Source organism: Gymnoscopelus microlampas, assembly GCF_963454915.1.
Source record: "Gymnoscopelus microlampas genome assembly, chromosome: 6".
In the NCBI taxonomy this organism is placed as follows: Eukaryota; Metazoa; Chordata; class Actinopteri; order Myctophiformes; family Myctophidae; genus Gymnoscopelus; species Gymnoscopelus microlampas.
Window position 1 is genome coordinate 26,228,202 of NC_139943.1, and position 12,712 is coordinate 26,240,913.

Sequence of the window (12,712 nt, forward strand, 5' to 3'; positions counted from 1 at the left end):
CAAAATGATTTATTGACTAGTGAAAAAGTACTTTTCCACGAGAGAGAATTATATTTTAAAGCAATTTTGACAGGTCATTGATGCATTTTGACATGTAATAAACAAAATATTAAGTAATAAATTTGTATTGGTCCAAAATACATCTTTATTTCAATAGTAGCCTATTAGTATTTCCTTTCCAACTTTAATAATAATGATGATGAATAATAATATGTTTAGGCTACATCTAGTCACATGAAAATGGACTTGCATTTAAATCATTTTAAAGCAGCACTATGTAACTTTTCCTCTTTTCCTACCCCAGATTTAAGCCCGGTTTCCTGCGCAAGTGCAGACATTTGTACCGTTGAGCTAAAATAGCCTGCTTGGGGGATAAATGGAATCTTGACCATCAGGACAGGTGTCAAAATGTGTGTCAGATCCTGATGACCTTTGACACGATGTAAATGTCTCAATAGAAGAGCAGTGAGTGAGACTAAATACAACAACCCCAATTGTATAAGTAATATTGTAATAACACACAGATTGGACAAAATTACATTTTTATTCATAAAAAAAAGAAAGTTACATAGTGAGGCTTTACCTTTAACAAGTGGAAAACGTCAAAACGTGTTTGTGCGTAAAGACTACAACCCCTCCATTGTAGCGAAAGACTACAATCCCAGAAACCACCACTCTGCGATTCTGCGCCTGCGCTGATACCGACGCGAGAGACACTGGTGGACTGTTTCTAACCGAGATAGCGGGGGCAGCTGAGCACGGTTTTGGTTCGCGGTAAGTTTTTCTACTAAAACCTGCAATGGAATGGTGAATGAACCCATATCCATATTTAAACTTCTATCGTTTCTCGAACATTTGAACCGGTATTACATGGCATAACTCCCTTGACAGAGTGGCCCCCGGCATGAAGAGCTAGGACACGCCTATGTATGGCATTAGACATGGGCACCATGGGCCCGAGGAGAGGAGAGCAGAGGAGAGGAGAGGGAGCCCGGTCAGGGACAGCGGGAAAGGAGACATGAGCAACACTTGGAGTAGTTGTCGGGGGGATATTTTTAGAACACAGTCCCAAAGGCAAATTCGGAGTTAGCATTTTCTGACGATCCCATAGCGGCTATATGTGGTTGGTGTGAATCTCGATAGCCATCTTGAAGCTTAGCTAAATGAGTGTTAGCAAGCAGTGTTGCCAGGTTTTGCGAGAGAAACAAGCAAGCAGGTATATGAAAACAAGCCCAAAAGAAGCGACTACTGTGCTCTGTGAGCCCTACAAACCTATGCAGTGTCTATTTGAAAATAGCCGAACTACAAGCTCACAACGCCGCGACGCGTTGTGAGCTTGTGGATCTGCTATTTAAAAACAATGTGGAAAAAATGGGAATATTTTTGAAACGTATCACGACACGAATCTTTTATGTGGGTCCCTAACTCCCTGCTCCCTGGCATTAAATATTTTCAGATGGGGTTGGGACTAATACAAATTACGGTAATCTGGGGGTCCTTGACATAATAAGGTTTGAGAACCACTGGTTTAACCAACATTAGGAAACCCAAGCCCAAACCGAAAATAAGCAACTACAAGCCCCAAAAACCGCACCCACCAATATTTACATACAAGGAACTTTACAGAAGAACAAGCCCAAAGTTGCTTGTAGTAAGCGGACATGGCAACACTGTTAGCGAGCTAGTTGTGTAGCTTGCTAGTCAGGTAGGCCTTCCAGTTATCGTAAATAGTGTGTGGGGTTACTCCCAATAACCCGGCGTGTATGTGCGATAAAGATATTGCTAAAGTTTGCAACTTGCTGGTGTTTTATGTCAGTCAAGCGCCGATCAACGCGTGGTGGTACGGAAATAACCGAAGCTCGCAGTCAGTCTGCGAACATGGCAGAAAGTTCTCGTACATCGTAGTTGTAAGCAAGCACATGACTTCTGCTGTCTGTCAGTCACCAGTCTGATCAGGGCAGGGATCATGATTCAGTGTTATAACAACGTACTAGAGTAAACATATGTACTACATGCAGTTAACTGCAAGCCAAATATTCTATGTGTTTTGCATATGGTTTTGTTTACTAGTCGTTTTCTTAAATCTGACAATTGTATCAATCCACATGTCAGATTTAGTATTACATTATTTATCTAATCCAGTTGTTGTGCAGTAACAGTGCACCCGAGAATGATTGGCACCAGGCCACCAGTATGAGCTAAACAGGCTGTGAAAAAATGTCTTGCTGCTGTTAAGCCTTTTGGTCTAAAAATCTCACCTTTTCGGTGAAGTAAAATTGTTGAAAGTAAAACAACTATGCTCACAGAAATATCCTTCTCTAAAACCCACACAAACAAATGTTCCAATTATATTTCACATTTATATTAAGTTCACCTGTTTGATTTGGAACTCTCAAATGGGCAATCAACTGTGACTTACTTTTAAACTGGGGTGGTATGGGGAATATGAGGTGACACAGGCCTTTTGGGTGGGTATATATATGAGACTCAGGTGACACAGGCCTTTTTAAACTGGGGTGGGCGCCCTAGAATGGCTGTGATATTGCATACATTTCATGTATTCCAAATACACAGCCATACAGTAGATCGCTCCCATGCCCGCCCGGGTAGCAGTCTGATCTTTGCGGCATTAATATTTACCGTGCTGCATGTGTACTCACCCAATAATGAATTCCTGCGATTTGGAGTCAGATATTGTCCTCTAGTTTCATATCCGTTTGAAAGTTCTGGCAGAAAACGTGTGTATAGTAAAATGTCTCCACTTTTCCACGAGCTGCACACGGACAACATTCTCTGTCAGTGACGAGGCCTGAATTTATTGCTGGACGGAACAAATGAAAACTTCCTTTGGGAAGCACAAATATATGGGGCACACAATTGACAGATGTGATTAATTACCCCACACCAATCGCACCGCACCTGTCAATTGTGTGCTCCATACATTTTTGCTTCCCAAACATAAACTGTTTCCAAAGGAAGTTTTCATATGTTAAGTCCAGCAGTCCTTTCGGGTCCGGCCCGTCACGGGCAGAGTTGTGGAAAAGTTGAGATATTTTACTTAACATACGTTTTCTGCCCGAACTTTCAAATGGATATGAAACAAGAGGACATATCTGATTCCAAGTCACAGGAATTAATTATTGGGCGAGTACACACGCAAGCGCGGTAAAGATTAATGCCGCGAAGATCAGGCTGCTACCCGGGCGCGCATGGTAGCGATCTATGGCTGTGTATTTGGAATTGCATGAAATGTATGTAATATTACATTACATTACATTACATTACAGTCATTTAGCAGACGCTTTTATCCAAAGCGACTTACAATACCATTCTTGGGGACTGGGAGCGATCTAGCTCTGGTCCATAGTGTTAAATGTTCTCCTTAAAGCTATGGAACTTTCGAGCCGTTGCGCGCACAGGCTGCGCAGCCTCTCGTCTTTAGTAAAAATAAAAAATACACTTTCGCTACTCACCAAAACAAAGACGGTTTTAAGATGTTAAAAGCCTACTTTCCTTAGTGGGAACACTCTGAGCCCCCCACCTTACGCCTAAAATACACTTTTTGGACAGAAAAGAAAACATTTCACCGGAAGGAAAACATTTTTTTATTTACTCCCGGTCAGTGGAACTTCCTATTGACACATTTTTTTCCTTCCGGTGAAATATTTTCTTTTCTGGTCAAAAAGTGTATTTTAGACGTGAGGTGGGGGGCTCTGAGTGTTCCCACTAAGGAAAGTAGGCTTTCAACATCTTAAAACCGTCTTTGTTTTGGTGGCAATGGTTCGAAAGTACCATAGCTGCTAGGAGTGATCTATGGCTGTGTATTTGGAATACATGAAATGTATGTAATGTCAGCCATTCTAGGGCTAGGTTGGGGGTATATATACAGTATATGAGGTGACACAGGCCAAATTCACTTATTGATTCATCACGCAAACTCAACTTTATTGTCACAATTCCGGGGGTGCTCTGTATATCAAGTGGAGACTGTAGCAAATAAGAGTTTTAGTGGCTTGTATCCACTCATTAGTTAGCTTCTATGTGAGCCTGTTGTGTATTAGTACCATACACCTAGCACAATGTGTCAGGACTACTTACTATTCAGATACATCTGGATAAGCATCAGCTCAATACTGTACATATACATACTGTATTTATAACATTTTGTTTATCTACTCTCTTGCTTGTTTGAAAGCGTTTTGAATATATTGTTCTTGATTTTGACTTATCTCTCTTTTTCTTTGTATATTCCTACACTAACATTCTCTCTGTATCCCTGTCTACTCTCATCTCACCTTTCTGTCATTCTCCACAGTGCGTGTTGCTGGGTGAATCAGAATGGGGGACAAGCCTATTTGGGAGCAGATAGGATCCAGCTTTGTGCAACACTACTACCAGTTGTTTGACACTGACAGAACGCAGCTAGGAGCAATATATGTGAGTGATGTTGTACCACACTTTTTTAATCCTTTTTTAATCAGAGCTTCACAAGACTTGCAGAACAAGACTCTGTTTGCCTGTTCAACTGATTCTTCTGATTCTGAAATTAGCTGAAGATTTAAGGTTCACAGTCCAAGTGTTGAAATCAGTCCAAGTTTAAAAAAAACTTGACTGCGAGTGTATTTAACTTACAATGCAAAAAATATATAAATATAGCCATAAAGTGACAATTCCTGGTAGAGCTCTTCACAGGTCCAAAATAACGGACCTGAACCCTATTGGACCGAGGAATTTTGTTCTGAGATGCGAGCAGACCTAGCCTGGAATCCAGACTGATTCACTCCGTTTGATTGACTTTTTTTCTCTCACTTTGCTTCTCAGTCTGGCCAGGGTCCTATTTGACTCGTATTTCCAAATGTCACCAATTACGTAGGCAAGTCAGGAAGTAAGTGACTCGAGTTATACATTGAAAGCACTGGCTTTTAACTGTCCTTTACTAGTTCACTGTGAGGTTGTGAACAGGATTCATGTTGGTACATGAATGCATGTGAAACCATGTTGCTTCTCATCATCATCATCACCATTCAATTCCAGCGCCGGAGGTTTGCCCACTGGTGTGTCCACTACTTGATCAATAAAAGAGCTTGTTTACGGAAAAGCTATTTGATTCAGGAAACGGCGACGTGACCACCACGCTACTGAGAAATGTAGTTGACTCATTCACTGCCATTCACTAAATAGCCTAAAAAGCCCAGACTGCCAGCGATTTTGCGATTTTCTTACCTTTTCAAGTACTCACAGAATATTTATCTCCAGTATGATCGATCCCCTGATGGTTGCTAATCACAGAGGCTTTCACTGTGCTTCCATGAAAAAATACCCAGTTGAAAATAGCATGTTTCGTCAAAAATACATACTAAACACAGGAGCTCAGGTACCGAATATTTCCCAAATACTTTAACCAGGAAGGGAATCGAGCAGTAAATCTTTGTTTCGCGTTATCTCCTGCTTCTGTGTGAAAAACGGGGGGGGGGGGGGGGGGGACAGCACTCAATTTACAGGCGTCAAAAGACGTCATTGGCAGTGAATGAGTTAAGCCCAACACTGGTCTCTACTGTCTTCCTTTGCCTCTCTCTCTCCAGTGTTTCCCCTAGGATGAAGTTGTAACAGCAGTGGTGAATATGTATATTAAATTTATAGGAAACTTGTTTTGCATTCAAATAAGAAATCATTGTCTTTGAGATTGACAGGTGTTGCTGAGTCACGGTGGCCCTGTGGACCGCCTCCAGCCAAAACACTGAGTCTGTGTATGAGGCGTCTTTTTATGCAAGATCATTATAAAGATGGATCTTCCAAATGTTTATTTCATCCAAAGCGCTGTACAATGTGCATTACATGTACATTCACCCGATCACACACACATTCACACACCGACAGCAGAGGAAACCATGCAAGGCACCAACCTGCTCATCGAGGAGGAGTTTGGGGTTCAGACTCATGAATTGGTCATTTTGCCGTGCTTTCTCAATCTCAAGAGCACATAGGTAGTGAATACAGTAAATAACTTGTCCAACTCACTACCTTTATTCTCACTCTCCTCTAGATTGATGCCTCATGCCTTACATGGGAGGGACAGCAGTTCCAGGGAAAAGCGGCAATCGTCGAAAAACTTTCTGTGAGTTTATGTTGTATTCACCTTGGTATGTAAGTTAGCAATCTGGGAACCCATTGAGCCCATGCTGCTGAATCTGTCTTGAGAGATTAGTAAGTTAGAGATACACAGGGAAAACGTAGACATGATGTTGTGTCCAGTTTTAAATTCACATTTTAAAGAGAGTGAGTTTGACAATGTTTAACTTACATAGCAGTTATCAATATTTTGCATCGTCTTTAGAGTAGTATGATTTTCTTCTTTTGAAAACCATGTTCCGCACTGGACCTCTCTGCAGGCCGCATTTTTCCCGCGGGTCGCAAGTTTGACGCCCCTGCTCTATATATTGGCTGCTTGTGTGCATGTCCTACTGTGGACATTTGGCTAAAAGGAAATGGTGATCTTTGTACAGTTGGCCATAGTGCTTCACATTGTTTGCACTGTTGTTCTGTCTGTTGGTTGGGTGTTGATTGTTTTGAGTAGACCACAATGGAAAGAAGTTTTTTTTTTTTTGTGATTTGATCGAAGTGTTTTAATGGTTGCGCAGTTTGGTTTTATTGATGCCAATACATCTATTCTATTCAATCTATTGTACAAGAAAAAATAAGAAATCTGTAGGAGGATTATAAAAAAATGGGTTTAGCAAAAATCTGCCTCGCGGTGGCGCTATAACAGGCCGATGTGAAGATTTCAGGTTTTACTTGGCCTCCAAGTAATACAGTATGTGTGCTGTACAGTAAAGTTTCACGCTGATCTGTCCAATGGTGCTGGAGATTAGCTGCTGACAGAAATGTGCCTGTTATATCGCCACCATGAGGCCGATTTGAATGATGTCTTCCTTGGCCTAATAGACGCTGTGACGCTGTGTTCAGGATTTGAGGCATTTTGTTCAAAACGGGCCACTCTTGCAAACTTTGGAAGCCAATCTTAGCCAAACATCGAAAACATAGTCTCGGCCACGCCTTCGACCTGGCGGAGACAAAATTACAGTACAAATAGCGTGTGGCCGCAAAATAGAATACCTGTGTTAGTCATAACTGTGAATCTTTTAGGGCCATCATGAAACGGCAATTCCTATAGTCGACTTATCCTATATTATCCTGTGTTTCCCACACTTTTATGGTTATCTGTTTTTGTTATGCATGTTCGAATTATTGTCTCCCCAAGACAAGTTTAAGGAATTGTGGTTTGAGATAAAAAGGATCATTGTGAAATGTTTAAGTGTATTTTTCTAATACCGTCTATAACATTTATCAATTTCTTCTGTTTTTTTTTCGTTCTCTTTTTTGTCAGAGTCTACCCTTCGTAAAAATTGCTCACAGTATAACAGCACAGGACCACCAACCAACCCCAGACAGCTGCATCATGAGTATGGTTGTAGGACAGCTAAAAGTAAGCAGAACAGGTTTTTTCTCATTTTCCCACTAAAGCCTGATTTATACTTTATATTTGTGCTCTGGTGTCGCACCCTGAATTTTCGGTTTGCGACACAATGTGCAACAACGTATTTCATGTGAAATTTAAATCTTGTCAGATTATGTGCAAACAGTTTTTTATTTGTACGCCAAGTTCCATCTCTAACAATAATGACCAGGAAGGTTCCATTTTTCAGAATCAGTGCTAATGTTCATCCACCATTTTTAAGTTGAATTTAAACCATGCCATTCTGAAATTTGATTTGAACTTGTCTGTGTCTGTTTACAGGCAGATGAAGACCCCATAATGGGATTCCACCAGAGTTTCATCCTCAAGAACATTAACGACGCGTGGGTGTGCACCAACGACATGTTCAGGCTGGCACTACACAACTTTGGCTAAATCCTGCTCCCACTCTGGTGGGCAGGGGTGGCCACGGTGGAGGGGGCAGTGTGAAAAGGAAGTGGGGGAGGAGGTTGGAGTGGAGTATAAGAAGTAGAGGGGACATCCATCCCTCCCTCCTCCCTGTCTCATTCACACCTGTTTGACAAACATCGGATTCTAGATGTCAATCACAGAACCTCATGTGGGTGGGCTTTCGAGCCACCCCAACCAATAGAAATGCAACATGTTGCTTGTGCTGAGAGCCGGCTGACCAATCAGACGCTCCTGTCTGCCCCTCCACTGATCTGCATGATGCTGGGAGAGCCCCCATTACACTCGAGCCAGACCAGGAAAACATTTACCAGCTTACTGATGCCATAACTCTTACTCCATTGTACCTAACTCTGCCCTGTTCTCTTCTTTACTTTATTCTGATCTGTTCTGCTCTACCAATGATGACTCCACAGCTCTCATTTCAGTTCTGTTAGCACTATGGTGGACTGGTGTAGATCCATGTTCAGAGTCAACTTCTTCTGTTTCTACTTTCTAAAATATTGTAGGTACCCCTTTGTTGTTTTTAGCGTTCATTTGAGTTTCACAACTAATTGTTACCTTGTTTTCAAAAGGATTCATGATGGTTCATCTTGTCATGTTAGGTTTTGCTCTAGCAAACCAAAGAATCATGGAGGCCATGAGTTTTCACCTTGCTGTGTGATCAGCACTTATCCTGTGCTCTCTTTCTCTATCTCATTCTGTCGGTCTCTCTCTGGCAGTCAACATGGATATTACAGCCACGATACACAATAAAATCTGGACTTTTTCTTATTGGTGTGCAGCTTGTTATTCTTTCTGTATCTGTTTATTTCACCTTGCTGTCATAATTTCCATCTTTATGGGGCAGCCATAGCTGAATGGTTGGAGAGCCCGCCTGGGAATGCAGGAAGCAAAAGGTCCCAGGTTTGATGCCACGCCTCGTGTCAAGGTGTCCATGAGCAATCCGCTCCTAACCGCTCCCAGAGGCGCTGCCCCTGTAGGGCCCACTGCTCCTGTTACTTAGGCTGGGTTAATTTCACTGTATATGCAAATATACAGTGAAAAATCCTACAAAGGAGACTATGTTATTGAATATTATCTAACTTTGTTGTTATGCAAGTGTTATAGCAAGCAAAATCAGTGTTATTGTTAAGGGAGTAATTTTAACAACTTGTCAATTTGGTGACTATTCTCTTGGAAGGTATGGGAATTGAAATAAACAGGTTGTTTTTGTAAATCAGTCTGTTCTCCTAAACACATGATTAACCTGTGAAATATGAGATGGCCTGCATAGCTATCATCTGCTGGCATGTGTACCTTAGTTTACTGTATTGCCCCTCAGGACTTATAAAAACCGGGAAAGTATCATTGTCATTTTAGATTTTTGCGTTGGCTATTCAAAAATAGCAGATCTACAAGCTTACAGCGGGTCACTTCGTGCTGCGCTGCATCTGCTATTTTTGAAAAAATCTTGAAAGTGTGAGAACTACTTATTTTGATTTAGATGGCATTTGTAGAATTGGCGTCAGGTTGCAGTCACTCACGCAATTCACAACAGCCTGAGGCATTCATTTTGTTCTAAATGGGAGATTGAAATAAATGCAATTGATATTTGGGACAGTTTAGGTGAATGGGCAGTGGACAGTCGGGGCACAATTCTGAAAAGAACCAGGTAGGAACTAACGATTCACAAAACACGGGGCTTTGATGTTTCGGGGGAGAAACGTTGCGCGGACACAGCGGAAGTTTAGACGGTTGCTGGGGGTGAGAGAAGTGAGCACTGATTGCAGCATCGCACTGAAAAAGAAATACTTTCTCCCCTTTCTAACAACCCAGTTCCCCCCTTTCCCTCACCCATGGCTTCTAATTCTAACATCGACATGGAGGGTGCGACCCAGCACCTTCGGGACATCCTCAAGCTGGACCGCCCGGGGAACAGCGCCGGTAAGTTGGACCGGGAATGACAAGGAGGGACTGCGTCTGCAAGCCAGGCCCGCATCAGGCTAATAACATGCTAAGCAAATAGCTAGCTAAATGCTAACTTCGGCTAATAACATGCTAGCCAAATAGCTAGCTAAATGCTAACTTCGGCTAATAACATGCTAATCAAATAGCTAGCTAAAATGCTAATTTATACGTAGTCGCGCGAGCCTGTCACTCAAACAAACGTGACATAACGTAATTTTCAACTGACAAAAGTATCGTCGATACTTTTGTCATTTTGAGATATGTCATTTTTTATGTCGTGCGACGAATTATACTGTCCAGCTCTAATGGTAACCCAGCAAGCAGTGTTAATACGGCCATTGCGGCTATATGCTAACAGTCAGTTAGCACTGTTGGTCTAGGCGCCTCATGCCTGAAGACCGAGCTAGCAGTGTTGCCAGGTTTTGTGAGAGAAATAAGCAACCATGTCTATGAAAAAGTCCAAAAGAAGCGACTTAGGCCACATGAACAATTTACATCAATCTATTAATCAGTTATTTGAAAATAGCCGAGCTACAAGCTCTCAACGCGATGCCACGCGTTGTGAACTTGTAGATAGGCTTTTTTCAAAAACAATCTTGGGGAAAGGGTGACATTTCTTTTTTCCCCTTTTAACACTAATCTGGTATGGGGGAAAAATATTAATTTGGGGGTCCTTGACATGAAATGTTTGAGAACCACTGGTTTAAACAACCAGCAAGCCCAAATAAGCAACTACAAGCAACTTTAAAGAAAAACAAGCCCAAAGTCACTTATAATAAGCAAACATGGCAACACTGCAAGCTAGTTCTCAAGGGATGCGAAAGTAAATGTAGCCACTACTAGCCAGCTAACTGTGTGACCATCACGCATCACTGTGAAATAATTGCCCTTGAACAACACGTTTAAAGTTGTTGCCTGTGATCATTACGGGGAAGTTTAATGCAGGTTAGTTCATGTTGAAGTCATGAATTTGCCATTACGCAGCTAGCTTGTGGCTCAGTCTAATATCAGGGACGTCCAAAGCTACTGTTGATGTGAATACATTTAGCCGCCAGCAAATTAAATTGTCCTATAGACAATTGATCATTTTGGACCATGTGGTGCAGCCTGTGTGCATTCTTGTCTCAAAAGCAAGTTTGTTCGATGAGCCATATTAATGTGCATTCTGGAAATGTATGAATGTCCTAGTAGTACCTGGAAATAGCCTGGGCCTTCATAACTGCGCAGAAGGTCGGTCCACTTTCAAAACAGTGACGGCTTACCTTGAAACTAAACAAATGATCACTTTGCTGCAGAATATTTAGCACTAGTAAATCGGGATGCAAATGCAGATTTAAATAACCTGTTAACTTTAAAATTAAACTTTATGTATAGTGCACTCAAAAAACTATAGTTAAAAAACAAACCAATACATTCAAAGTAAGTTGTGTGTGTGTGTGTGTGTGTGTGTGTGTGTGTGTGTGTGTGTGTGTGATGTGTATAAACACAAGCATAGAACAAGTGTACATATCTACTACATACATACATACGTGTATGTATAGAGGTTGTACCCAGTCATCCACATGTGTAGGAGACACACACAGACGTATACTTGTTCACCTATGCACACAAGATGGGAAATGTGATAACATTTAAATTAAACTCAGCCGTGGCTAAAAAGTGAGTCTTGATTTTAAGACTTTAAAATCTTGATGGATCTAATATGGAGAGGAAGGTTATTCCAAAGCTGCTGGGGTGGCCACGGCAAAGGAATGGTTGTCACCCCTGGTTTTCAGTGGTTCTTGGTAATGCCAGTATAACGATTGGTCAGCTAACCTCAGAGCTCTGACAGGGTTATGGCGGTGTAGTATCACATAGTTAATCTTTCTATAGGAATACACAATTTCAAGTTCCTTTAGTAAGTCTCCTAACTTTAGTCTGACTCAGAAGTTCAGATATTAATTATTTAAAATAGTGGAACGGAATCAAACAGTGTGTGTGTGTGTGGGGGGCTGTTAATTTCTTCTATAACCTAACCCTCACATGTCCTTCTTTCTACAGAGCAGTCAAGCAACAACCAGAGAAAACCTTCCTTTAATGGAGAGTTGAACGGGCTGTTGGGACTGAGTCTAGGAGCAGCAGGCCTTCTAGGTAGTGGGGACAGGTCAATCATGGCTGAATCCACTTGCCCCAGTGCATCAGACTTAACCAACAGTCAGGAGAGTCAGATAATGTGAGTTAATGTCAAATCGTAAATTCCAACCATATTCCTCTGTATGTAAAAACGTTTCATTATCTACTCCATATATCGTATGTAAACATAGACCATTTAGCTGTTAATTGTGCCATCTAGACGAGGGTTTGTCTGTATGTATGTTGGTCCCTTCAAAAGTAGATAAATCGCTGCTCATGCCGCAACGTGCATGTCACAAAACAGAAGCACCTTTCTGGCCATGAAAGCTTGAAGTACCTGGTGATGTCAAAGTTATATTTTCTCCCCCTGGCAAATGTCTTACCTGCACTAACACTGACTGTTCTTGTGAAGCATTTTTGTTGCTATTGGTTGGTAGAGTATATAAAGTTAGCTATTTTCAATAGGCCAACTAAGGCCATCATCACCGCACTTAGGGCCTTTACACAAGCAGCCAGCCTGTTGTATTCGCCACTGAACACCACATTGTGATTTGTGTGGCTTCATTCACAGACGGCACACATAGTAACTTACTAGTAGTTCATAGATAAAGATTAGACAAGGAGGTCACGCCATTACTTGACTGTCTTGTTTTTTTATTATCAACATGACACGACAAACTTTTCAAGTATAGTCCAATTTCCCAAAAC

General features: G+C 41.5%; 2 protein-coding genes across 7 annotated transcripts in view; both read left to right on the plus strand.

Annotated features, from left to right (window-relative positions):
• Positions 1 to 692: 692 nt before the first annotated feature.
• On the plus strand, positions 693 to 8,716 carry nutf2 (nuclear transport factor 2). 3 transcript variants are annotated; one of them, XM_084059766.1, is made up of 5 exons: positions 693 to 774; positions 4,316 to 4,437; positions 6,044 to 6,115; positions 7,385 to 7,483; positions 7,796 to 8,716. In XM_084059766.1, exons 2-5 carry the CDS (start codon positions 4,339 to 4,341, stop codon positions 7,907 to 7,909), a joined length of 384 nt encoding a protein of 127 aa, XP_083915892.1. In that variant the 5' UTR covers positions 693 to 774; positions 4,316 to 4,338; the 3' UTR covers positions 7,910 to 8,716. The 3 variants fall into 3 exon arrangements, with proteins under 3 accessions (XP_083915892.1, XP_083915894.1, XP_083915893.1); XM_084059768.1 differs by lacking the exon at positions 693 to 774 and adding an exon at positions 985 to 1,123; XM_084059767.1 differs by lacking the exon at positions 693 to 774 and adding an exon at positions 1,060 to 1,216.
• Positions 8,717 to 9,687: 971 nt separating this feature from the next.
• Positions 9,688 to 12,712, plus strand: part of edc4 (enhancer of mRNA decapping 4) — a 38,336-nt gene continuing 35,311 nt past the window's right edge. For all 4 annotated transcript variants that reach the window (XM_084059943.1, XM_084059946.1, XM_084059944.1 and 1 more), the window contains exons 1-2: positions 9,688 to 9,868; positions 11,933 to 12,104. In XM_084059943.1, coding sequence (XP_083916069.1) covers positions 9,781 to 9,868; positions 11,933 to 12,104 — 260 coding nt within the window. In that variant the 5' untranslated portion in view covers positions 9,688 to 9,780. The remainder of the gene's footprint in view (positions 9,869 to 11,932; positions 12,105 to 12,712) is intronic.